Raw genomic sequence first — 27,640 nt, 5'->3', positions numbered from 1 at the left:
ATAGGTGAGAGAAAGGAAGTGAAAGTCAGTCCTGTACATACTCATAGGAAATTCAGGCATGGCAAGGTGAGTCTTGTCCTCAGGCTGCCACTGCCACAAAAACAAAGCAGAAGACTATATGTAGAAGTTTGTCTTCCCAGGTGATGACCCCAATTCAGAGGCAACTCTATTCCTGGGTGAGCTATTGAGATCAGGTCTGACCTAAAGTTTTCCATCCAACCTTTTGATACAAAGTTGGGTTTTCAACAACATGTACACCCCTCCACCTCCCAAAAAAAGTGTCTGATTTCTACAGAAAGTTGCCTTTAAAAAAAATAGGGGAAATCTGAATATCCCCAAAAAGTTTATTTGGAAATGCTGATGTAGTATGTAAATGCCCCATTTCTCTCTATAGGTTGGGTTCCCAGACCAACTACCTCTCACGATACAGCACCATCAGATACTTTCCATATTTACCACAGCAACATAGCAAGAGGGGAGAATAGTGCATCATGGGATATGTAGTGTGGCCAAGGAGCCCTAGCCCACGGACAATGATTGCATGGGATATGTAATCTGTAGTTTGGAAATGTCACCAGAGTGCCTTACCCAAATCAAAAATTTGGTTTTAAGTCAAAAGGTTTTTGGCTAATGAATAATTTTTCCGCCACAGAAGAACTCTTTCCCCATTTTCCAACCAGCTGTAATTGAGATGTTTAAATTACACCTGAATTGTCAGTATGGTATGTGGAGTAGAAGGAGTTCAGGTTTATACAGCAAGTATGGAGGAAAACAGTGTTTTCCTCATGAAACCACTCAATCTACCCTTCCGTTCAGACAAGTAAATGCATAAGCACAAGCAAATGAGACAAATATACCAAAGAAGAAAGGACAAAATGAGGAGAAATAGGGTATAAAATGGAGGGGTTCCATTTGTTTAAAAAAAAAAAAATCTGCCCATCCTTTAATTAGAAAGCCCTTCATCGCCATATTTGGGGTCAGGAAGGAATTTCCTCCAGGGCAGATTGGCAGAGGCCCTGGGATTTTTTTTTGCCTCTCTGCAGCCTGGGTCACAGGTCACTTGCTGGAGGATTCTCTGCACCTTGAAGTCTTTAAACCACAATTTGAGGACTTCAATAGCTCAGACATAGGTTAGGGGTTTGATACAGGAGTGGGTGGGTGAGATTCTGTGGCCTGCATTGTGCAGGAGGTCAGACTAGACTATCATAATTGTCTCTTCTGACCTTAAAGTCTATGATTCTAGGATTGTTATCAGTTCTGTCCTCAAGCAACATCTGAAGGCTACACCAAACACCCTCCCTTAGCTTTTTAGCTCTTCAACACCACCACTTCAGAAATAATGTGGCTTGAAGAGCAGGGTTACTTACCGCAAGCTTTTTTTTACAAGTCTCCCTTACATTCACCTCAGGATCTGCAACCCATTGCAAAGTGGTCACAACAAGTTCCTCTGCTTCAGAGGCTTCCTCTTGCTGAAAAGATACATATTAATGCTTCAAATACTTAATGCTACACAACATCACCTAAGCAGGATATCAGACTAGTAATAGTACTAGAGAGAAATTTCTCCAATAAGTGATGCGTCAAAAAAGTAACTGGCAGGAAGCACTGCCTCCAAATAATTGGAGTCAAATATAGTCATCCAAAACTGCCTCATTTCAGGTCTCAATTATGAGCCACTTTATGCACCTCAGCATGGGCTATTTATATGTCCAGTTTACTCTCTTCCCTTCACACAGATTCTGCAGAACAATTACACTCCCTCCCATACAGGAGGGTAGGCCAGGACAGAGCCTCAACTGTGCACTCAATTATGCACTGGCCACCACAACTGAGCCAGTGCAGCAGGGATAGGAATAATCCCCAGGAAAAAGGCAGGAACAGATTACCGTAGTAAGGGGTAAGCAGGGGACAATCACAGTTTGGTCCAATTCAGTCCCTCGGTTGATCCTGGGACAGCACAAGTATGCGCTTCCCTTTACTCCGGTCTTATGATAACTCTAAGGTTCAGTTCTCAAGGCAGAAAGTGAGTGTGATGTGGGGAATCTGGCTGATGCATTTGTTTTAAATTAGAGAAGCCTTCCACTACAGGAAAGCAGAAGGATGCTCCTAAGAGACCTGTTCTCTATCCATTGATTAATGTGGAAACATTGACTGTGGGATGATTTGAAAAGGCTAAAAATCTGAAAGAGCCCAATAGTTACTTATGCAATATCATACCAGTTTTTGGATGGTAGCCTTAAAGTTGTCTCCCAATTGTTCAGGCCCTTGCAGTAACAATAGCACCTCTCGGTCCAATGTTTCGTCCAAAGCCACCCATTCAATTCCAGCAATCTATTTTTTAAAAAGCCAAACAGGTGTCCCTTGATATCTTTTGTATTATAAAGACCAGTGCCAGTGACATTTAGAACTTTCGGGAGTACTACTGCGTTGTGTTTACCAGAATGTCAGTTACTGGGAATTTTAAGCCCATCAAGGCTGCAAAAATGCATCAGGTCATGGAGATTTAAGAACTAGAAATGTTGTTGGAATGGTCTGAGCGAGGTAGATCTCCTCAACTCCACACACACAACAATGGATAGGGTATTAGGACTCCTGGGGTGACAAAGAATAGAAAGGAGTCTAGACCTGTTTCGCCCTTTTTTTTCCATAGGACCTCACCTCATGCTATTATCCTTTGACACAAGATGAAAATCTGAGACAGAATATGGTGGCTACTGTTCAAAACTTCTGCATAGGGAAATATTTTACTTTCCGTGTTAGATTACTGCCTGTCCAATTATTCCTCATGCTTTCAGGTTCACAGAAGGGACAGTGAATTTTAACATTACTTCATAGTTCCCTGCAGTCTCTTTCTGCAAATGCTTCCTCACCCAGTTGGTGCACTCAGAAAATGGTAAAGTGAGCAACAGACTCATCTCCCTGACTAAGCTAGAGGCAGTCAGTGCTGCTAGGAAGGCTTTTAAAAGTGTAGCTGGACAAAGATTTCATTGCACAAGCTATTGGAAATATAGGTTTTATATGCCATGGCAATGATTCCCTTTAACAAGGCTGTGTACCAGTAACAGAAGTATGAGCTGTTCCTGTCTGTAACAAGATAGTACTGTAGGGCAGCAATGGCGTAAGCGAAAGGAGGACAATACTCTAAAGTCAGTCCTTCTAATGCACATGGAGCACAAAGTCATACAGGAATGGAACTAGGAATGCACTACACAGCACAGAAGCTATTTTTCCAATAGCTCTTTCAGAGCACTGGAAAGGTCAGGGTGTTGGTAGTCAGGTATCAAATTCTTGCCACTAGGTTGGTTTGACTCCAATCCAGGCTGGCAAGAACCAAAAGCATCTCCCTTTAGATAGCTGTTCAGTCTAGTGCATTGGTGTTCTCAACTGTCATGCATCCCGTAAGAGTTGGAGAAAAAACTGATTTTTCAATTCTCTGGCAACTGAAAAAAACTGGGTCAAATGAAATTAGAAAACTTCAGAAAAACTCGGTGAATAAAAAAAAAAATCCATTTGGGGTCAAATGAAACATGTTCATCCAGAAATATTCTGTTTGGTGCATTTTTATAGGATTAGATTTACAAAACAACTGGAGGAGGAGGAGGAGCAGGAGCTGCCACCTGCCTTACAAAATCTTTTATCCCAGTGATCAGGGTGCTCAGCTGGGATGTGGGTTCTTTTGCCGGATGTAGAAGAGGGATTTGAAGTTGGGTCTCCCAAACTGCAGGAGAGCACCCTAGCCACTGGGCTATGGGATATTCTGGTATAAGTCTCCCCTATTGAAGGTTTTCCACTTTTAATAATCAAATAGTCATTGGAACAGGGACTTTGGTCTCCCCGCTTCTAGGAGAGTGCCTCAGTACCAAGCTATGGAGTCACTTACTTTCCCTGGCCCAATGACTATTCACAGTCATTCACAAAGACAATTCATAGTCATTCAAGCTGACAACGAATAGCCACTGGGCCTCCTTCCCTTCCTTCTGTTTTATGAATGGAATCGAAATCCTGAGAAGAAATTCCTGGCAAAGCTATTTATTGAATTTGCGTCAAGTTTGCAAAACAGTTTTGGGTTGACAAAACTGCATTTTTGGGTAAACAAACTATTTGTGCAAGTGTCCACATTACAAAAACCACCACAACTGACACCCACTGATAAGCTTAGCAGAGGCACCAAGATTTAAGTGAACTTAGATGCTGGACAGACTAACCAACGTCTCTACTTCCTTCCCATTCATTCTCTGCCCATGGGTATGGCCCTGCTGCATGTAATAAGCTTGTGCTGCCAGTTCAGTACTTGTCTGGTGATTTATGGACTTCAGACTCCAGGCCAGGGCCGACTCTAGGCACCAGCAAAACAAGCTGGTGCTTGGGGCGGCACATTTTTAGGGGAGGCATGGCCGGCGCCAGAATGTCGCCCCTAAAAATGTGCCCCGGCCGCCCTAGCTCACCTCTGCTGCTGCTGCCACGGCGCGCGAAACAGCTGATTCGCGCGCCGCTTCTCCCCCTCCCTCCCAGGCTTGAGAGCCTGGGGGGAGGAGGCAGGGCTGGGGATTTGGGGAAGGGGCGGAGTTGAGGCGGGGCTGGGGAGGGGTAATTAAATAAGGGGGGGGGCAAAATTGTTTTTGCTTTGGGCGGCAAAAATCCTACAGCCGGCCCTGCTCCAGGCCTATCCATTCAGAAACAAGAGTCCCTCTGTGCATAACCCACAGTAGTTTTGAGTCATGAGGGTCCTTCCTATGTAGGTAATTAGTGGTGCAAGACATGTACGTAATTTGAAGTGTTCAAACTTAAAGTTTCATACCTCTATAGATTGTTGAGCAAGTGCCAATTCACGGTGCAATGAATTTGTCCCTTCAAGGATGCTGCTGTTAAATTTGTATATCAGTGGGAAGTTTATTCCATTTCTAGAAGGAGAAAAGAACAGCAAGAATTTTACATAAAAATCCACCAAGTTTTTTCCCTCAGAAAAAGGAAAGTTACTGGAACTCCCAATTCAGATACTCACGAAATCAGCTCTTGCTGCATTTGTTGCATATCATTCACCAGTTTATTTTTTTCCACCCGTAATGTCTAGAATCACATCCAAAGAGAGCTCATAAATTCACTTGTTATACAGAATAAGAACTTATAAAAATCTATATTTTCTCAAATGTTCCCACAAGAAAAACCCACTACTCTACCTCGATTACAGAGGAGTATTCCACAATGGTAGACTTCAGTTCTTGGATGTCCAAGTCTCTCTGCAAAAGTTGGGTGGAAAGAGTGTTAGTGGCACAGAACCTAGTGGCTAGCATGCTGAAATGAAGTAAGTGGCATTACTTCTGTTACACACTGTACATGATACTCCCTTGCTCAACAAGTTAGCAAGTTATGCTGTTAGAATTTAAATTGCAAATCATGATCTTCCAATGCTTTACAAAGAGGTCAGAGCACTGCTAGGATAGAGATAAGGGTAAAGAAAGGAAGGGTTTAATCACATAATAATTTTATACTTTCTATATTTGGAAAGCCAACCAAATGTACATAGTTGCATTTGTGAGGCAGTCCTAAATAGAAAGCAAAATTTGGAGGCCTTCCCCACTCCCTTTAGACTGCACCCTCTCTTCCCATTACTGAGATTCTTCACAGCTTGTGTATTTTGTCTGTTATTGATTTTTTTTTTTTACTGCATTTTACAGATGCAAGTAGTAGGAGGTTAAATAAAAAACACAAGGGATTAGAACTTTCAGGTGGTTTAGTTCTAAAACGTCTGTGCTTATAGCTGTGGGGTATTTTTAGTCTAGAACTTTAACAAAATGTGTCAAAAAGTAACAAACACCCTCCGTCGCACATTTAGCCTATTTCATATACTTTAAGAGCACTGTACAGGAACTCAAAGGGATGGGGCCAAACTGAAGCAAATTACCAGCTGTAATGGATTTCAGAGCGGTAGCTGTGTTAGTCTGCATTAGCAAAAACAATGAGGGGCACTTTTGTAGTTAAACAAACAAACCCACAATTTCCCCAGGCTAATTTTTCCCCTACTGTTACCCACACCTTCTTGTCAACTGTTTGAAATGGGCCATCCTGATTATCACTACAAAAAGTTTTTTTCCTCCTGCTGATAATATCCCACCTTAATTGATTAGTCTCCTTAGAGTTGGTATGTCAACACCCATTGTTTCATGTTCTCGGTGTGTGTGTGTGTGTGTGTGTGTGTGTCTTCCTACTGTATTTTCCACTGCATGCATCCAATGAAGTGGGTTTTAGCCCACGAAAGCTTATGCCCAAATAAATTTGTTAGTCTAAGGCTAGGTCTACACTACCCGCCTGAATCGGCGGGTAGAAATCGATCTCTCGGGGATCGATTTGTCGCGTCCCATCGGGACATGACAAATCGATCCCCGAATCGACGCTCTTACTCCACCAGCGGAGGTGGGAGTAAGCGCCGTCGACGGGAAGCTGCAGAGGTCGATTTTGCCGCCGTCCCTACAGCGGGGTAAGTCGGCTGTGATACGTCGAATTCAGCTATGCTATTCGTGTAGCTGAATTTGCGTATCTTAAATTGACCCTCCCCCTGTAGTGAAGACCTGCCCTAAGGTGCCACAAGAACTCCTCGTTCTTTCAGCTGTAATGGAATGCTAAACTGTAATATACTGTTCAGCCACTAGGTGGCACAGTGTGCAAGATACCTTATTTTAAACGAACCTCAGCCATACCTGCCAAAGCATTAAGGCATCTTATGATGAACACATCTGGTGTCTATAAGCAAACTACGTAGCCAGTCTATAGCTGGTACATAAGTGCATGACAGCAGTCACCACTACATTAACAACCCTCCTGAAACTTTGGTGGCTTGGATAAACTACCCCCAAATTTATACCATGGCTGTTTCAGTCTTAAGGCTCTGTATGGAAGAGACAGGTTGCATAAGGTTTATGAACAAACAAGTTTGTGTCACTTTGTTCAGTTCTCTACAGGTATAGACCCAGAAATGAGGGCTGCACAAATGCAAAAATAAAAATAAAATCAACGAAGGGAAGCACTGATGCCAGTGTTTCACATTTCAGGTTTAAAATGTAGAATTAGTTAAAGTGGCAACTTACGGACAGTTTATACGGCTACGCATGTTTCAAAGATGTATTACAGTTATATTAACAGTTCACATACTCAGAAGCTCAGCTACAGAGCATTCCTTAAAGCAGCAGCAACATGAAATATTACTTTTGGTACACTGTCCCTTTTTACTATTATTTTAAAACCACAAGAGTACTTGTTAAAAAAGGTGAGGTTACAGGCACTGAGAACCTATGCACCAATGAGCAAAGAAAAGGAAGTTGCTATAAAAAAAAAAAAAAAGTCTATTCTAAGCCTGTAAGATCGCCAAAATAAAACAGAAGCTAGAAATCAGCTAAACTTTCATCCTCGTGTGTTTCCTGTGGCTGCAGCCTGGGAGAATAGTAATACTTAGATGTTGCTGTAGTACATTTAACTGGTCTTACTCCAATCCCTTTTATTTTCGGTTAGTGGCACCATAGCGGTGGCTTACTTTGTGAACAGTAGCTCATCCTGCAAGTGTCAATATCTCCAAGCAAATCATAATTTTCTCTAATCTATTCCTTATCCAAAACGTACAGTCAGTTTATGCAAGTTCCTCTGTGGCTCAATCACTGCAGGAGTACTCAATCCACTAGACTGCATTCAAAATCCAGTTTCTATTTGGTCAATTGACTGGCTGAACATAACTCCTAAGGAGGACAGATTAAAGAAGGCACAGAGGCTTTGATGCTCTCGAGCTGTAAATCAACAATTGAGGATATTTTAGAATTTTAAGTCTTTTCCATTCTAGGCAACATAAGCTTTTCCTGAGGCACCTTTCCTACGAATTGTCTATTGCAATATGTATTGAGTTTAAGTGAGAATCTCATCACATTTAGAATGCACGTGCAGTCCTTGTTGTAGAAGAGTTGGTGGTCAGAATGTTTTCTGACTCAGTGATGAAATACAGACTGACCAAGATTTTTGAAATGCACATCGGCTTGATTTGAGAATCCAAAAGGAGGCCCAGGCCTTTAAAATGACATTTGCATCCCCTATAACTCAAGCTGCGTTTTAAAAAGAGATACCTAAGAGAAAATGTGTGCTCATAGGCAGAGATGCAATTTACCACATTTTACCCAGTGAGGAATAGCCCATGGAAAATCATTTAAATTGAAAAGTGATATCAGCATTTTAGGATTTTTTAAAGTCTTTAGAATAGAAGCTAAAGTGTTGGGCATTCATATTCTTCCCATCTACTTCAAAGAATAGCCTGTCAAGTTTTTCCTATCTCTTCTGGAGTCTGCTGTTTTTGCTGGATATAAACAGGCCCCTATGTCTTTAGGGCCAGATTCCAATGCCCTTACTTATGTTGAGTAACATCTATTCCAGGGATCGGCAACCTTCGGCACGTGGCTCGCCAGGGTAAGCCCCCTGGCGGGCCGGGCCTGGCCTGTTTGTTTACCTGCTGCGTCCACAGATTTGGACAATTGTGGCTCCCACTGGTCACAGTTCGCCGCTCCAGGCTAATGGGGGTGGCAGGAAGCGGCAGCCAGCACATCCCTCGGCCTGCGCTGCTTCTCGCAGCCCCCATTGGCCTGGAGTGGTGCACCGTGGCCAGTGGAAACCGCGATCGGCCGAACCTACGGACGCTGCAGGTAAATAAACCAGCCTGGCCCGCCAGGGTGCTTACCCTGGTGGGCTGCGTGCCAAAGGTTGCCGATTCCTGATCTATTCATAGGCCCAGTGAAGTCATGGAGTAAGGTACTATCGCACAGAAGGGTATTAAAATATTACAGTAAAATGGTTTCATTAGCTTTCCCCATAAGTTAAAGTGCCCCATGTTCAGAAATTTCGATCAATACAGTCATGACACTAAAGCTACTAACCTTCAATAGACTTGCATCTTTATTCACCATAGTGTTCTCATAAATGTGCACTCGCATCTGAAGGGAGCAAGAGATTAGAGAAAGGCCTTTTATTGGCATGCAGATTCAAATGTCCTGTATTACAATTTTAGCCCCACCAACTAGTGGCAAGGGGAAAATGGCATCATAAGCTTATATTGTGACCCAAGAACCTCTTAATGCCAACTAGCAGGGGGAGGGGGTGGGGAGAGGTTTAGAGGAGTTACAAGAGTCTCCTGAGTCTAGTGTGTACATACTAGTTGATCACAGAATGTCATGTGAGGTCTCAAATGAAAGCCAGTGTCACACTAATCATTAATATAGTTGTGAAAAGTATGTGTGAATGCTATGTCAGAAGTTCTGTCTATATACTGAAAATGTGTTTTTAAAATCTGTGTCAAGATATTAGTCACTAGCAAAGGTGAAAAAAAAATAAATACAGGTTTTCCCTCCAACCAGGAGGTAAGGAACATACATCTCTCTGTTGGGATGTAAATTATGCATTGTAAACTAACACAATGGATGCCCATTTCCATCCAAAGTCAGATGTTAACTAAGAGCTGTGAAGTCAACAGGAGAGAAGCATGCAGAAGAACAAGCGGGGGGTGGGAGGGTGGGAAGGGAGTTGTCCTGTTCATGAGTAAAGACAGTGAACTTTGAGTATTTCTAGAAGGCAAAGATGATAACCCTGTTATCCTGCACCTATGAAAGTGGAGTCTCCTCCAGCCTTGGTTGAAAGTGCTGCAGAGAATTTTGGGTGAGAGAAACTTATTTAGACAGGAGGTTAACCGGTTAGCTAATCTGAGTCTCTAGAAAGCGTATTAAGATTTTGATTTACATAGAACTATTGGTTTCCAATCTTTTGACTCAAGATCTCCTGGATCTCTAGTCTTTGATAATAAACTTATTCTTGTTGCCACCATATATCGGAGTGCTTTGGTGTAAAGCAGAGTTCTGGTCCTAAGCTGAGTCATACAAGCTGGCACCTGCTGTTTCTTTGGGAACAGGACACCTGGTATTTCTGAGAGTGTTCAACAAATAAAGAACTGGACACTACATGGAATGCTTGGAGAGGGCTCAGGGGTTGGTGTGGGCCATTCACTAACTGGTACTGAGGGAGCAAGGCTGGCAGGGGCCTGGAGGTAGCTCTTACTTTGCCAGAGGCTGGTGGATTCAGGGAACTGGTTCAGAGCAGGCACAGACAAGGCTGCCTCAGGCTAAGGGCTGCTTGTGGTGAGATGCCTCACAACCCTGGGGAGTGTCACATTTATGAACTATCAATGGAAGTTTTACTCCTTGTTTACAAGTTGTATGGAATGACACTGCTTGGACTCCTCCTACTGTGCCCTGAGGGATATTTTAGATCACAGTTATGAACAAAAATACAGAATCACAGAAATGCGGGGCTGGAAGGGAGTTTGAGAGGTCATCAGCTCAATGCCCTGTGCTAAGGTAGGACCAAGTAAACCTAGACGACTCCTGACAGGTGTTCGTCTAACTTGTTCTTATAAACCTCCAATGATGGAGGTCCACAGCCTCCCTTGAAAGCCTGTCCAAGAGTTAAGCTATCCATAAAGTTAGAAAGTCCCCTCCTCCCTCAATATCCAACCTAGATCACCCTTGCTACAGATTAAGCCCATTACTTCTTGTCCTACCTTCAGTGGACATGGAGAACAATTGATCACTGTGTCCTCTTTATAAACAGCTCTAAACTATTTCAACAGTTACCAAGTTCCCCCTCAGTCTTTCACAAGACTAAACATGCCCAGTTTTTTTTAACCTTTCCTCATAAGTCAGGTTTTCTAAACCTTTCATCATTTGTGTTGCTTTGGCGTCCTCTAGGAAAGATGTGGACAAATTGCAGGGAGTCCAAAGTGTGGTGCCCAGAACTGGACACTGTACTCCAGCCGAAGCCTCAGCAGTGCTGAGTAGAATGGGACAGTTATCTGCTGTGTCTTACATACAACACTCCTGTTAAAACACCCCAGAATGATATTAGCCTTTTACAACTGTATCACATTGTTGACTCATTCAATTTGTGATCCACTATAACCCCCAGATCCTTTTCAGCAGACCTCCCATCTAGCCAGTTATACCCCATTGTATAGTTGCACATTTGACCTTTTCTTCCTAAGAAAAATACTTTGCACAGGTCTTTATTGAATTTCATCATGTTGATTTCAGACCAAGTTCTCCCATTTGTCAAGGTAGTTTTGAATTATAATCCTGTCCTCCAAAGCATTAGCAACCCCTCCCAGTTTGGTGTCATATACAAATTTGTATAATACTAGTCTCCACTCCATTATCTAAGTCATTAATGAAAATATTGAGTAGAAGCAGACACATGACTGACCCTTGTGGGATCCCACTAGGTACTCCCCTCCAGTTTGACAATGAGACATTGATAACTACTCTGAGTACAGTCTTTCATCCAGTTTTTCACCTACAGCACTTTACTCTCTAGATCACATTTCCCTAGGTTGGTTACAAGAATGTCATACGGGACTGTCAAAAGCCTTTCTAAAAATCAAGTTTATGTGTACAACTTACCCCCATCCACTAGCTCAGTAGCTCTGTCAAAGAAGACTTGTTCTTGACAGACCCAGGCTGGCTATTACTTAAAACCATATCATCATCTAGGTCAGTGGCTCTCAACCTTTCCAGACCACCATACTCCTTTCAGGAGTCTGATTTGTCTTGTGTACCCGCAAGTTTCACCTCACTTAAAAACTACTTGCTTACAAAATCAGACATAAAACACACAGACGTGCCACAGCACACAGTTATTAAAAAATTGTGTACCTTCTCATTTTTACCATATAATCAAATATTTATATTCCAATTGATTTATTGTACTTACATTTCAGTGTATAGTATATAGGCAGTATAAACAAGTCATTGTCTGTATGAAATTTTAGTTTGTACTGACTTCACTGGTGCTTTTTATGTAGCCTGTTGTAAAACTACGTAGATATCTAGATGAGTTGATATCTCATCCCCTGGAAGACCTCAGCATATCCCCTGGGGGTATGCATACTCCTGGTTGAGAACCACTGCTCTAGGTGCTGATCTTGTAGCCAACCTGGAGCATTGAAAGTCTAAGTCATAATCTATATAACTATTTGGCATGAACCAAGAGTCTGCAGTATTCATGTGTAACTTTAGTTGAGACAAGTGCTCAGGATAAAAAGGTTCGTTCCTTTTCCACAATATTTGTTGTGATATATGCTTAAGCTTTAAAAAAGAGCTTTGAAACTCCCACAGACACATTCATTTCCCTTAGCCCATCTACACTGTGCTTTACTTCTTTTTATTATTTCATTTCTAGCACTGGGACCTTAACTAGTCTAGTACAGACCAGAATTCTTCTCAACGAGGTTGCAGTAGGAGAAAGAAGAAATAATATGGTCCATCAGGAAGACTGCTAGAACCCAGATAGCACCATCCATAATCCAGGCTATTACCAGCACATCACATCTTGTGATGGCAGACAGTGTCAGAGAGCTGTGGAACTCAGAGTAAACAGAGGGCTAGTTTGGTGAACAGTCTCTTATCAGTGATGATGAAGTTTAAATTTTAAAGTGCTTACTTGGAGCTCAGCTGCATCTTTGGATAGCTCCACAATCTTCTTCTGAAGGCCATCTGTATCCAAGGCATTCCTAATATTCTGATCAAAATGCAAACTCTTAGACATAGCAAAGAAGAGTTACCAAATACACCTCTACCTCGGTATAACACTGTCCTCGGGAGCCAAAAAAATCTTACTGCGTTGTATTGAACTTGCTTTGATCCACCGGAGTGCGCCGCCCCGCCCCTCCCGGAACATTGGTTTACCGCGTTATATCCAAATTCGTGTTATATCGGGTCATGTTATATTGAGGTAGTGGTGTACTATTTTGGATGAGCTGGCAAGAGAGATGGGTAGTAAGATTTCCTCCTCTCAAATCACTCCTTACTGACTGGCCCCTCCAAAATACTCCAACAGGGGATGAGGAAGAGAGAGATGGTCAATACCCCCACACCAGGCAAACCCTGCCTCCTTCCCCCCCCCCCCACTCCTGTGGCCTTATAATGTGAACACTTACAGTGTCAACTGCATAGAAACCAAACTGGCTCGCTCTGGCTGCCTGCTGCCCAGCAACACTGATCTTTCCAGCGCGGATGTACTTTTATTGGCACTATCTCTATGCCAACACAATCCTGAGTTTTGCCTTATTCAGGAAATATACTATAAACTCACCCCATTCAAGGCACTTGGATCAGGTTCCCACACAGTACCACCCCCATCACTCCCCAGAAGCTTTAGGCAGCTCTTGAAACTTTTAAAAAGACAGTACACTTTGGAGCAATTCCTAGACTGTAACCTGTCTAGGCACACCCAAGCTAGTTTTAATTTACCAACCTATGAATAGCAGGGAAGCCGTGGCAGCATATGCCCACCTGGCACTCTGGGTACATACTCAGGTGACTAACCTGCGCCGAAGTTTGTGCTGCTATGGTTTCGCTATTGTTAGTACTTACAGTCGCTACACTGAAGCTACTGTGGGTCGGTGTACACGTGCTGCAATCACACATACCTCTGCATGCCTCCCTCCCCTGCAGTGTTAGCCATCACACATTATGCATATAATATAGTTTTGGGAAATTATATTAATGTATTATGCTCTTCCCACAATTCCTGTCACCCACGTCAAGTATCCTACAACACTTTACAAAGCTGACTTTAGCATTAGGCAATAGGAAGCCTGTAAAAGCCAAGGCACATGAATGTCCTAGCACAGCTTGGGATGTAACTCTACTCTCAATGGGTTTGGAATGTGGTATCTAGAACAGAGATAAGGAAAGGTACAGAACAACAAAATAAGGAACTGATGAGTTGGATCGTCAGTGACAGAGTGCTTTTTAAACTTGAAACAGCCATAATGTAAATGGTTTCGGTTTGCATCTTTGAAGCACACCTTCTGCATAAGGTGAACATGCTGCAAGAGAAGATTAGCTTCACAGAAGGATGATAAGTACGTCTTCTTTTTATATCGTCCGTTTTTGTTTTTAAGACAATACATTTGGCTGAGTTTGCTTATTTGGTCTCTTGAATATTTCTCATAGTGAGCTACAACTATAGCCAATCAATTGGCTATACTATTAATTAACATCATGGACATATTCAGAGGTTTGCAACTGACTGGACAAGTGACATGTTTTGGAAGTTCTATTGATGGGCCTGGTGAAATAGCACAGGACAGAGTTCTCTGGCTCTGTGAGATATTTCTTCTGTTTGTTGCACTGTGTCTTGTGGGTCATTAGTCCCTATGGCATGTTCTTCTCTCCCTTGGTGTGTGTGTGTGTGTGTGTGTGTGTGTTTTTTTTTCCCTCTCACACACACACACACACACACACACACACACACACACATACTTTATAAGAAATAGAATATTTTATAACAATATACTTTACTTATAATGAAATATTAACTACCTTTGGAGGGAAATATGAAGATCAAGACAATCAGATACAACAACAACCATTTTAAAATGAGAGTGTCACAAACACACTCTACTATTCCCCAAAAGACACCATTAAGCCATGATCAATTATGCAGACTTTTGGGAGGTCTCTCAACATAAATAGGTCACAGCCAGTGACAGACATATTGATGGACAGAAGTCAGTTACTGCCTTTTAGCTAGGGTGAACGCTTCTACCTAAAGTTCTTAATCCAGATCTTAGTTGAGTGGTGAAATAGAAGTGCCTGTTATGGGCAAGAGTTTAGATGGACACTATTTCAGTGTTTGGGCTATCTGGAGTTGACATCTTTGGATCCTCCATAGTAGGGAACCACCACCACTGCTCTCCCCCAACAAACCTTATTCTCCCTCATCTGCTGGATGAATCTGAAATGTAATGCATCTTGGAGACTCGTGACTCACTACGAAGTTTCTGTTGTAGAACATAACTAGTGTTGCTATTTAATAGCTCAGGCTTGAAAGAATAGAAAAATTCTATTCCTCACATGCTCAGTTTAACTAGAGGAATACATGTACCTGTAAGGTTTATATATACTGTACCTCTTCCTGAAGAGAAGAAATTTTGATGATGAGAGACTGATTCTCTTTTTCCTGGTTAAAAGAGAATACGGGAAGAGTGAGCTTGCCATGTTTTAAAGGTAGTATTGTTTATAATAGTCATAGGATACTATCAAATTACTTGGGTGACCTTAGTTTCAAAGCTACTCTGCCTTGATCTGGTGAACCACTAAGTTAAGGAGCCACAAAAAAGTGAGATGGCTAGAATGACGCTAGATGATGGTCGCATTGTTGGAATAGTGCAACATAATAATGAACACGGTGACTAATATCATAGTCTACTAAAGGATGTGGCATATGCAACATTTGCTGTAGTTTCCTGTAATAAGGTGAAAAGTGTAGCAGGCATCTTCATATTGTTTCCCCCCCCCCCCCATGTCCCTCCACAATTCAAGGAGTGGAGTCCCTTTTTCGGTTGCACAACGAAACTTTAGTAGTTCTAGTCTATATCTACAGGCATCATGCAGCATCGGGAGAACTTAACTGACCAGTGCTCCTCACTCAGCATTATGGGGAAATTTCATACCTCTGGAGGTCCAGAAAAAGACCTGAGCACCACTAAAGAAGGCCTTAGATCTCATACTAGCTATCTGCAGAAATCTCTCTCTCTCGGGGAACCAGAGAATGCCAATCGAAATTGCAGACTCCACAAGAGCATAGAGCACTAGAATTACTAGAGGAACGATTTAAAGACAGGTGTGGCTACAGATTACAACACCAAACATTCTGTAAATTTAGTTGTATGCAAGACCAGAGGATTTTTTTAAGTGCAGATAGGGACAGTTGTAAGTATTTCTTAATGATTTACTTCACTATAAGACTTCAAATTATAAAACCTTCCATCTGAGGATCTCAAAGTGCTTTATGAACATTAATGAATCACACCTCAACATTTTAGAGAGGTATTACTCCGATTATACAGGTGGGCTAGTGAAGTTTCTTCTCACACCAGTTTTATATGGGTATAATTCTACTGACTTCAGTGTATGTTAAAGGAGAATCGGGCCCCAACTGTTTTGCCCAAGGTCCATACAAAAAGCATCAGTAGAGCCAGGCATTCCCAATACCCACTGCGGTGCCTTAAAAGGTTAACCTTCCTCAACAATATCCATTCCAGACAGTATTATAGAGTATTACATGGAGCAACAAAGCTGCAAACAAAAGTTTATTTCAGTCGTGCCCCAAACTGAGAGGTTGTAAAAAGGCAGTTAACATATCAGAGGCAAAGAGAGAGTTTTATTTCCAAAGCTACATGAACTACCAGCCATATTAAGGGAACATAATTTCCTGATTTTATAATGGTAGGCAGCTCATTCCCTCAGTACAGCTTCTTACTTTTATATATTATCAGAAGACCTACTAGCTGTTTATGCTGGGTCACAATATTGCATCTCTTCTCTTCTGAGATGGTCAGGCTAATTTTCATTTCTTCCAGTTCCTCCTTTAATGATTTTGCTCTTATAACAGACTGCTGGGCACTGCAGAAAGAAGAATCCAGCAAAGCCACAGGCATTAGATTTTTAAAGCTTATTATGTACATAGTATTTTTGGACACAGTAAGAGCCCCCGGGGACTCATCCTTGTTGGCACGCTTTAAGGCAGACAGCAAGAATCTGCCAGTTGAGTTAGGTTTAAGCTTGCACTTTGGGCTAAGGAATGACCTTCTATGGAATTTTTCATTCCTGTCTATTTCAGCATCCCCCTGCCATGCCACCAGGGCCTCTGCTGCATCTGTTACCTTCATTCAGCCAAGGAATAGTCCATGGACTGCCCCTGAGCACTTACAGGCTTGCTCTTGGATCACATCTAACTTATAATCAAGTGCATAACTAGTTACAAGCAGAGTCTGTTTTAAGTATTGAAGAAGTGGGCTGTAGTCCACAAAAGCTTATGCTCTAATAAATTTGTTAGTCTCTAAGGTGCCACAAGTACTCCTGTTAGTTTCCATGGTCACTAAATGTTTTGTTCCTGCCAGAGGCCTACGGTGAGAGTCATTTTCCTGTAATAATATTTCGCTATATTGATGGGATCACCTAGCTGGGCATGTGTACATGGTGTGGCCACAACCCCTTCCTGTTATCTATATGCAAACAGGACTTCCCCAAGTACATTGCCGATATATGGCCATTACCACTTCTTGCAACAAAGCCAATGCCAACTCTGTCCACATATCTATTCAAGTGATACCACCATAGGACTTAATCACATCAGCTACGCCATCAGGGACTCGTTCACCTGCACATCTACCAATGTGATATATGCCATCATGTGCCAGCAATGCCCCTCTGCCATATACATTGGCCAAACCGGATAGTCTCTACGCAAAAGAATAGATGGACACAAATCTGACATCAGGAATCATAACATTCAAAAACCAGTAAGAGAACACTAAGTCTGTTACTGAGTGACCAGAGAGGTTGAAGTGGCAATTTTGCAATAGAAAAGCTTCAAAAACAGACTCCAACAAGAAACTACTGCACTAGAATTAATTTGCAAACTAGATACCATTAACTTGGGCTTGAATAGAGACTGGGAGTGGCTGGACATGGACACACCCCCAGAACCCAGACCAGGAGTATTCTATCTGCTACCCAAGATCCATAAACCCGGAAACCCTGGACGCCCCATCATCTCAGGCATTGGCACTCTTACAGCAGGATTATCTGGCTATTTGGACTCTCTCCTCAGACCCTACGCTACCAGCACTCCCAGCTATCTTCGAGACACCACCGACTTCCTGAGGAAACTACAATGCCTTGGTGTTCTTCCTGAAAACACCATCCTGGCCACTATGGATATAGAAGCACTTTACACCAATATTCCACATGAGGATGGACTACAAGCTGTCAGGAACAGAATCCCTGATGAGGCCACAGCACGCCTGGTGGCTGAGCTTTGTGACTTTGTCCTCACCCACAAACACTTCAGATTTGGGGACAACTTATACCTTCAAGTCAGTGGCACTGCTATGGGTACCCGCATGGCCCCACAGTATGCCAACATTTTTATGGCTGACTTAGAACAACGCTTCTTCAGCTGTCGTCCCCTAGTGCCCCTCCTCTACTTGTGCTACATTGATGACATCTTCATCATATGGACCCATGGAAAGGAGGCCCTTGAAGAATTCCACCTGGACTTCAACAATTTCCACCCCACCATCAACCTCAGCCTGGACCAGTTCACACAAGAGAGACACTTCCTGGACACTACAGTGCAAATAAGTGATGGTCACAAACACCACCCTATACCGGAAACCTACTGACCACTATATGTACCTACATGCCTCCAGCTTCCATCCAAGACACATCACACGATCCATTGTCTACAGCCAAGCCCTAAGATACAACCGAATTTGCTCCAACCCCTCAGACAAACACCTACAAGATCTTTATCAAGCATTTGTAAAACTACAATACCCACCTGAGGAAGTGAGGAAACAGATTGACAGAGCAAGACGGGTACCCAGAAATCACCTACTACGGGACAGGCCCAACAAGGACAATAACAGAACACCACTGGCCATCACATACAGCCCCCAGCTAAAACCTCTCCAATGCATTATCCACGATCTACAACCTATCCTGGAAAATGATCCCTCACTTTCACAGACCTTGGGAGGCAGGCCAGTCCTCGCTTACAGACAACCCCCCAACCTGAAGCAAATACTCACCAGCAACTACACACCACACCACACAAACACCAACCCAGGAACCAATCCCTGTAGCAAACCTCGTTGCCTACTCTGTCCCCATATCTACTCTGGCGACACCATCAGAGGACCCAACCACATCAGCCACACCATCAAGGGCTCATTCACCTGCACATCCACTAATGTTATATATGCCATCATGTGCCAGCAATGCCCCTCTGCCATGTACATTGGCCAAACCGGACAGTCCCTCCACAAAAGAATAAGTGGACACAAATCGGACATCAGGAATGGTAACATACATAAGCCAGTAAGTGAACACTTCAGTCTCCCTGGTCATTCTATTACAGATTTAAAAGTCACTATTATTGAACAAAAAAACTTCCGAAACAGACTTCAAAGAGAAACAGCAGAACTAAAATTCATTTGCAAATTTAACACCATTAATCTGGGTTTGAATAGGGACTGGGAGTGGCTGGCTCATTACAGAAGTAGCTTTTCCTCTCCTGGAATTGACACCTCCTCATCTATTATTGGGAGTGGACTACATCCACCCTGATTGAATTGGCCCTGTCAACACTGGTTCTCCACTTGCAAAGTAACTCCCTGCTCTCCATGTGTCAGTATATAATGCCTGCATCTGTAACTTTCACTCTATGCATCTGAAGAAGTGAGGTTTTTACCCATGAAAGCTTATGCCCAAATAAATCTGTTAGTCTTTAAAGTGCCACCAGACTCCTTGTTGTTTTTGTAGATACAGACTAACATGGCTACTCCGTGATACTTGGGAGTGGCTGGGTCATTACACAAATTGAATCTATTTCCCCCATGTTAAGTATCCTCACATCTTCTTGTGAACGGTCTGGAATGGGCCATCTTGATTATCACTACAAAAGTTTTTTTTCTCCTGATAATAGCTCATCTTAATTAATTAGCCTTTTAGAGTTGGTAACTTCCACCTTTTCATGTTCTCTGTATGTATATATATCTTCTTACTATATGTTCCATTCTATGCATCTGATGAAGTGGGGTGTAGCCCACAAAAGCTTATGCTCAAATAAATTTGTTAGTCTCTAAGGTGCCACAAGTACTCCTGTTCTTTTTGCGGATACAGACTAACACAGCTGCTACTCTGAAACCTACCACTTTGAAGGTCTTTCAGGCTCTGTCCTCTCTGTGGAAGTACCAGAGAGAGGACTCAGACCTACAAAAATCCTAGAATTCGGCAAAGTCCCAGTCTCCAGAACTAACGAGAGCCACAAAACCCACTCTTGGTTGACAACTAACCCTAAAAAAATTCCACAAGCTGCCCAAATTTCTACCTCTGGGCACACACACTGCTGCCTTACTGTAGGTGTCCGGGCACCTAAGCTCCAGCCCAGTACAATCTGCAAAATGAAAAAAATAGGCAGAGGGGTATCTTTTGTGTCGATGGGGTCCAATACATTTGGCATGCGTGGAACATGCTTCACAGTACCCAGAATGGCCGAGAGGGGTGGTACTTTTAGTCCAATAGTTCGGATTCCCACATCTTGGGTGGGAAACCCCAGTTCAGATTCTCCCCACTGATAATCAGAAGGAATTTGTACAGGGGGTTCCTCACCTCTCAGGCCATTGGACTATGGCATATAATGTAGGTCATATTCTGATGTAGGTCATATTGAAGTTATTCTACTTCAAAAGTAATTTAAAATATTAATTGGGCCAGAGAGAGTGAGATTCACTCTAGAGTCCAGTGGTTAGGCACTCACTTAAGAGGCGAGATGACCCCTGTTCAAATCCCTTCTTCAGGCAGAGGGGGGAACTGAACCAGGATCTTCCACATCTCAGTTAAGTATATGAACCACGGAGCTAAAGTGAGATTCTCTTCTCCCGCCTCCCCCTTCTCTTCTCCTCCCCCCATGCCCATCAGGTCCATTTTGTGTTGAGTTCAACAGGCACCTAATTTTCTTGGGAGAGAAGGGGGGAAGCTTAGGCATCTAAGCTGCCTGAATCCAAGAGAGGGATTCTGGATTGCAGAGATCGGTTCCTAACCCCATGAGAAGGGCAGGGCTTAGAAAACACCACCTTTTGCCAGCTTTTCCCATTAGCTAGCTTAGGCAGCTATCTGCCTCATGTGCTGGCTTTTGTGAATTTCATTCTTTAGGTGCCTACCTCTTCCTCTTCATTGTATAGGGAGCCAAGGCACCTAACTCAGGCTTTGTGGTTCTCACTGTTCCAGTGGTTTCCCAGGCACCTAAGAGTCAGGCGTTGTGACGCTTAGCATCACAACGCTCATCTCCCTTTGCTGATCTGGGCCAAGCTACCTGGATTTCCCCCAAAGGCACTGAGACTGAGGCAGCATGGTAGGGTGGGCATAAACTTCTAGGACTAACATTTAATCACGGAGCCTTTAACGACAAAGAGTCAAGCCAAATACTGAACTAAGAAAAACAGGAGGGGATCCCCATTTCTTCCTCCTCCTCAGTGACTTATTAGATAGATTAATGGGAACCACTTTTTCCAATTTTATAGAATAAACATGAGGTCCAGCATGGGGAGTTTTTGCAAAGTTGGTCACCACTTCCAGACAGCAGGAGTTAAAAATTACTGAACTTGTGCTGAAAGCGTTCCACCTTTTTACTTGATTATTTAGATCCTCATTGTCCTCCATTAGCCTATTATTGGTATCCTCCAATGCTTCAACTGCCATCTTTAGTTTGCAGTTCTCCTCTTGAAGTTTCTGATTCTTGAACTGAAGGTCTGCTACACAGGTAATCAAGTCAGATGTCTCCCTGTATTCAATAAAGAACAATCATAATTTCATGTTCTTCTCAGTATGCGTCTTCCAACAAGGTAAAATGTGAATAGAAGAATTGTGTTCAGGCAAGTTGTAAGTTGGTAGGCAATTGCTCTATTCTGATGCTACCACAACATCCCCAAATCAAGGTCTTGAACCTACAAAAAACACTTATGAATAACTTTACAGATGTAATAATCCCATTAATGGGGCCATATTCAATGGGCAAGTGTTCACAGGATAAAAAGGTGCGAGTGTGATAGTCACTTTCTCATAAGAAGTCACTGGCAACTAGTATATAATTTTAAAAATCTCCCCCACTGAAAGCCTGTGGTTAGCACAAGCTATATTTCTAAAAAATTGATAGAAGTGAAAATTTCAAAGCTAGATATGTGCCTAAACTGGAACCTCAGAGGAGTACACCATTTTGAATGTTTTTTGTATGGTGAATTGAATGCAAAATCATGATTTTTAAGAGCACTATAAATATCAAGATGCTGTTCATCAGTGAAACCCAAACATTAGTTAAAAAACCAACAGAACTAAGGGCTGGGTGGTGGGCACCCTTTGAGCTCAGACCCTAAACACGCTACTTTTTATATGAATTAATATCAGACTTTGAAAGAACTTGAACAAAATTTCCACTGTTAATTCTTATCAGTGAACACTAGCAAACTAAAGCTGAATTAGCAAAATTTCTGTATAGCAAATGGTATAAGAGGAATTAGCATACGTTACAAGCAGGCACATGAACAGCAGTTGATAAATTAAGCCAAGTTCTGTATAGAACTTTAAACACTGGTTTTATTCTTAACAAGGGCTGTGTAACTGGGTTTTTGCAAGTCCAAAGAGGCTCTACCAACCAGAGGTTCTCAAAGTGGGGGGCACAGAATATATCCAGGAAGGGGGGCACGTGATAAGTTTGGGGGGGGAACCCCCCCAAAAAAACCCCTTACTGTGCACGTTCAGAGCTGGGTGGCCAGAGAGTAGTGGCTATTGGCTGAGTGCTCAGCTCTGAAGGCAGCACTGCTGCTGGCAGCAGCTGAGAAGTAACGTTATCATGGTATGGTATTGCCACCCTTACTTCTACATGGCTGGTGGCAACAGCTCTGCCTTCAGAGCTGGGCACCCAGCCAGCAGTCGCCGCTCTCCACTCTCCTTTCAGAGCTGGGTGGTCAGAGAGTGGTGGCTGCTGGTGGGGCAGACAAAGAAGGGGGCACGATCAAATAAGTTTGAGAACAACTGCTAGAAACAGTGCAAAGGAATGCACTTTGATCCCATCATCCATTTTTTTCAGAAGAGAGTTTAGACCTATTAGAGAAAACGACCGTATTAGGTTTAAGAAAAGCATTGCATGACTAAAACTTACAGGTCTCCTTTGGACACATCTCCACCTAAGGCCTCTAAACTTCCTGATGTAATGTTTATCCTAGCAGGAGTCTTTTTTGCTGAAAGAGATTTTTCCAGTTTTAGTTTAAGGAAAAAAAAAAAAAAAGTCAAGTATTCCTGAGTAAGAATGAAATATTCCACACCTGTTAGAATGCTCTCATGCAATTTAAACACAGAATCTTCTGTATTTGTCGTTGTCTCTTTAGTGGTATCTTCCCTGAAACAAGTAAACCATGAGGTTACTCAAAATAGATTCACTCTAGCCTACCTACACAGCCTGTAGTTGACACTCATTCTATTAAAATACATTCAAGTTCCTTGCTATACACATCCCTGATAATCTATACCTACTCCTTAAGATATAGTGTGACCTTTAATTTCTTACTGACTTAAAAAAAAAAAAAACCACACACTATGCAGGAAGATGTGTGGTGAAAAGCCACCCTGTGGTCACTATCAGTTGTACGATTTCCGGATGCTAACGTACGCGCTGCATATTAACACTGCAAACCGGACAAGCTATTCTTACTATCTTATCTTTATAAAAAACATTTGGTGAAATTAGAAGACAAATTTCTATTACCATTTTCTTTTACAGTCTTCAATCCACTCTTTCATGATAGCATGGTATGTTTCCAGGTCCATCGAGATGTCCCTTTTATCAGGATCAAGCATGTTGCACAGCTCTTCAAGACCACTGTCTTCTGACCCCCGGCTAGTTGTATGTCTCAGATAATCAACTATCTTGGAAACGGCTACTTTTCCTTAAAAATATAATCAGCCTTTGTACTCGATTTTAAAAGTCAAGACAATTTTGTATAGGCAATAAATTGTAATACGGTGATTGGAATACATACATAGCATCCTTGAATCTGTGCTGTAGTATGTCTAAGTGACTTGTGATGCTCTAGACCAGCTACTGGCTAGAAAAATTCTAGTGTGACATGGAGAGGCAGAAGCCAGGAGAAAATTTAGGATTAAGAGTTTCAGAGCTTTAAAAAAAAAAAAAAAAAAAAAAAGGGGGGGGGGATTTCTGAGGTGAAACCGTGCCCCCAAAGCAATATTTCTCTAGACAATAATGAGGTGAGATTTTAAGCCACTAACACCAACACTGCCTCCTTAAAAAGGGAAAGCACATAGATGAAAGTTAGTCTTTTATTCTATTAGACAATTATATCAAGAGCTAGCAGGAAAATGGCAAGTTAGCCTCTCCCCTCATTAAAATAAATATATCAAATTTCAACCAAAATGAAGATTTTCCCACAAACATTGTACAAAAAAGTACAAGTAGCTCTAAATACAATGACAAGAAGGCAAGCTGAGACGTCTAAGAAAAGAATCCTATCACTTCACTGACATGGTTATAGTTTGCATTTCTATGACACCTTTCAGAGGATCTCAAAGTGTTTTACAAACATTCTTTGCCTCAAGTAGGCAATTGTCCTTGTTTTACAGATAGGAAACAGAGAGAGAGAGAGACTAGGTGACTAACTGTGCCATCCTAGGTTTTTTGTGGGAAGGCCAGGAGAGTACTAGATCCCCAAATGACCAGTCCTTTGATTTAGCCAGGAGGCCACCCTCTCTCTATACGTACCAGACAGATTATATTTTCTTAAAAAGAGATTCTAGTAAGACCTAACACTTGAAATTAACTGAGCAAAAAACAGAGTAAATGTGTGTGTGTGGGGGGAAAGTTACGACACCTCTGCGTTCTGTGTCACATGCACAGAAGATAGTGGTCAACAAGTCTTCTTCGCAGATCAAGCTCACATCATAGGTGTTGTCAGCGTTATTCGCCCATGATAGTCTCCATCCTATGGGGGATAAATACATTATACTACATCTAATTCTCAGTTACCATGGACCTACTTCCAACTACATTTTTGTTTTTAACAACAGCATAAATTTACATGACATTCCCAGGAGTGTTGTAACATAAACAACAGGCCTTTGATCATACAGCTAACACAAGGCAGACCCCTGCACTTGTGCAGAGACCCATTGAAGTCAACAAGGTCTTCCCACGCATTATAATTTGCAGGCTTGGGAACTAAATATGGCTATGCTATAGACTTTATATACAGGGATGGAGTGTATGGAAGTAGAAGATTCTAGACTAGATCTTTATAAAGGGAAAAAATGGGATTGGTAGGCTTCCTTAGACCAAATGCCCCCCCTCAGTGTAGTGTTTCAGGTCTTTTGAAAGAATTAGGTTCAATCATTTGAGACAGCCATCATTAGGTAACCTAATGTTTAGGGTTGGTGAAAAGAAAGCTGAATACTTTAAGTGTTTATTGGAATTGTTTACCTCTTTCACTCAAAGATAGTCTCTTCACCACTGGAGATTGGAACGCAAAACATTCTGCCTTTTGGACTGCCGTTAAGAAAGGCAAGTTTGGACTTGATGTAAGGTAGTTATCCTTACAAGTCAAGTCTTTACATTCGACATTGGAAGCTGCAGATAGTTGGCCCATACGGATGTTAGCCTCTCCACTTTTGAGAAGGGGTGGAGAACTCTCAACTTGGCACATTGGTAGCCATGACTTTCTGGTCTTCTCTTTATTTTTACCAATTGAATAGGTTGCACTGCCAGTGTGGAAGTCAGACGTGCATCGTCTGTGGCCTGCAGCCTGCGGACATGGTGAGAAAATATTGTCACTACCGGGGCTTAGGAAATATGGCCCAGTAGCCTCATGACTTTTAAAGGTCCTTTTCTTCAATATCTCCTCTAAGTTTTTCTTGATATTAGTCTGTGGGCTGTCAAAGTTCCTAGACTGAAACTTTGGGATCTGTAAAGCAGGATTAGAGATTTGGTCCATCATCTGGATAGTCTTGATTTTTCGGCAAATGCTGTCCACTGGGTTATGATGACGTTTGTTAGTTACATTTTCAGAAGACATCATTGATTTCTGTTTGAAAAGTATCTGAACGAGAGAGAGAGTGAACACAAGAGTCAGAAATATTGATTAAACATTCTTTGCAGCGGTCGGTATTTAATAGGCAGTCTATACAAAACAGGAGATAGTGATTGTCTGAAAACTCTTGGATAACATTTGAGTATTTTCTTGTAAGTCTTAATTCATCTAACTTGAAAATAATTAAAGAACTCAAGCTGGTTAGAGGGGAAAAAGGAAAAGAAATTCATCCCTTTTTTAAAATCAAGATTTAAAGAAGTTTGACTAACTTTATGGTTTTAAAAATAAAGTAGCATTTTTCTAGGTTTTTATTTCCACAAATTGAAGTCTTATTAAAGTTTTGATCTTTCGTTAGAGTTGTTTTATTTACATATTAGGGCACATTTGCACTTTCCATATAAGCACAAGGCCAAGGGACTAAAAGGAAGAACAGTTATTCAGGAATTTACATAAACTACCTTTTATACTCTCTAGACATTATGAACTTCTGCTTTCATCCAGTAGCATGTCCAACAATTGCAGGCAAAACAACTGCAGTTGTACTAGTCTTTTGACTTCTTGAACTGGTATTTATAGCAAGTTCTTAATATCAGCCTGCAACACCAAGTTCCATGAATTTTAAATGGGGTGTTTTCACAAAACAACACTTAGTTTTAAGTTTGCCAGTGTTCAAAGCCACCTTGTTCTGGTACCACGTGAAATGAAAGAGGGGCCCAGGATTAGCATTTTACTGGGCCAACCAAACAAACTGCCCACTCACAGACACCACTACAATTGCTACATTACTGTGCACTGAGCTATCTTAAAGCTTTTGAAGAGGTTGGTAAGATGCTTCTTTGAAAGGACTCCACATTTAAAAGGACTCATTTTACATAAAAGTTATGTTTGGGGGAACCGGAGATCCTTCCCTTCTAATCTTCTCCTGCATAAAGGAAACAAACACAGCTATTTTTTTTAAAAAATTCTAGTGATCAGTTTGTAGATCTTTATATTGATTTGTTTTCAGTGTTATTGTCAAGAGAAATAGATTGTTTACAAACAAAACCACCCCCACCCAAATACACACACGTCTTTGTTGAGAAAGTGAAAGTTAAGACTTGTCCTTTTCATTCCTAGTCTAACCAAATAAGGGGACACTGGGCTTTGCGTGGGCTAAAAAGGTGGCTCCAATTTGAGCATCAGATTGGACTTCTTTGTATCATTCACTAATCTATTTATTGGTATTCTCTCTTCTCCAGACTAAGCAGTTCCAATCTTCCCAGCTTCTCTTTATAGGAAAACTCACCTCTGCCACTATGGTCTTGTCTACCCTAGCATCTCTCCCCACCACCCCCAGCAATTCCCCAGTGGTAGCACCAGTAGAAATAAGAGTGCGGACAAGGCATCAGCCACCAACTGTGTTTTTATCATTAAACTATTTAGACCTGAACAGAGTTAGATGACCAATACCGGCAGTGGCCGGAGCCCTGTTTGTTAGAACTCCAGTCAACGTCAATGAAACTATGGTAGCAACAGCAGGAAACTTGTATTAATGAAGACTAGCATACACAGCCTAATGTGCCCTCCTTTGGGCAGTTCCTATTTCTTCTCTGGCTGTAGGCCCGTACTTCAAGATGGAGGTTTAACTTTCAGCTTGAGGAGACATACCTGTGCTAGCTCTGATCAAGCTAGCATGCTAAAAAAATAGCACCTTGCCATGGTGACAGGTGGGGCCAGCTGTGACAAGCATGTATCCATGAGAGGATACTAGGTGTATACGCCGAGCGGCAACCCTCCCCCCCCACACACAGTGCCATGGCTATATTCTATTTTTAGCATGCTAACTCAATCCGAGCTAGTGTTAGTATGTTTGCTTGAGCTGGGAATCATATCCTCAGCTTGAAGCCTACACATACCCAGACTCCC

The 27,640-nt window shown here is 42.1% G+C and overlaps 1 protein-coding gene across 1 annotated transcript in view; it reads right to left on the bottom strand.

Annotated features, from left to right (window-relative positions):
• The window catches only part of LOC117871354 (lymphoid-restricted membrane protein-like), a 64,427-nt gene extending 38,707 nt beyond the window's left edge, over nucleotides 1-25,720 (bottom strand). Inside the window, 15 exon segments of the mRNA XM_034759299.1 lie at nucleotides 1,368-1,490; nucleotides 2,218-2,331; nucleotides 4,799-4,901; nucleotides 5,003-5,067; nucleotides 5,178-5,237; nucleotides 8,904-8,960; nucleotides 12,511-12,588; nucleotides 14,986-15,036; nucleotides 16,364-16,481; nucleotides 21,268-21,426; nucleotides 22,801-22,879; nucleotides 22,964-23,037; nucleotides 23,404-23,584; nucleotides 24,524-24,634; nucleotides 25,129-25,720. Of these exon segments, the coding sequence (XP_034615190.1) occupies nucleotides 1,368-1,490; nucleotides 2,218-2,331; nucleotides 4,799-4,901; nucleotides 5,003-5,067; nucleotides 5,178-5,237; nucleotides 8,904-8,960; nucleotides 12,511-12,588; nucleotides 14,986-15,036; nucleotides 16,364-16,481; nucleotides 21,268-21,426; nucleotides 22,801-22,879; nucleotides 22,964-23,037; nucleotides 23,404-23,584; nucleotides 24,524-24,634; nucleotides 25,129-25,720 (1,965 nt within the window).
• Between the last annotated feature and the right edge of the window lie 1,920 nt (nucleotides 25,721-27,640).

This window comes from Trachemys scripta, chromosome 1, assembly GCF_013100865.1.
Source record: "Trachemys scripta elegans isolate TJP31775 chromosome 1, CAS_Tse_1.0, whole genome shotgun sequence".
Taxonomy (NCBI): Eukaryota; Metazoa; Chordata; order Testudines; family Emydidae; genus Trachemys; species Trachemys scripta.
This window is presented reverse-complemented; position numbering and strand designations above follow the sequence as displayed.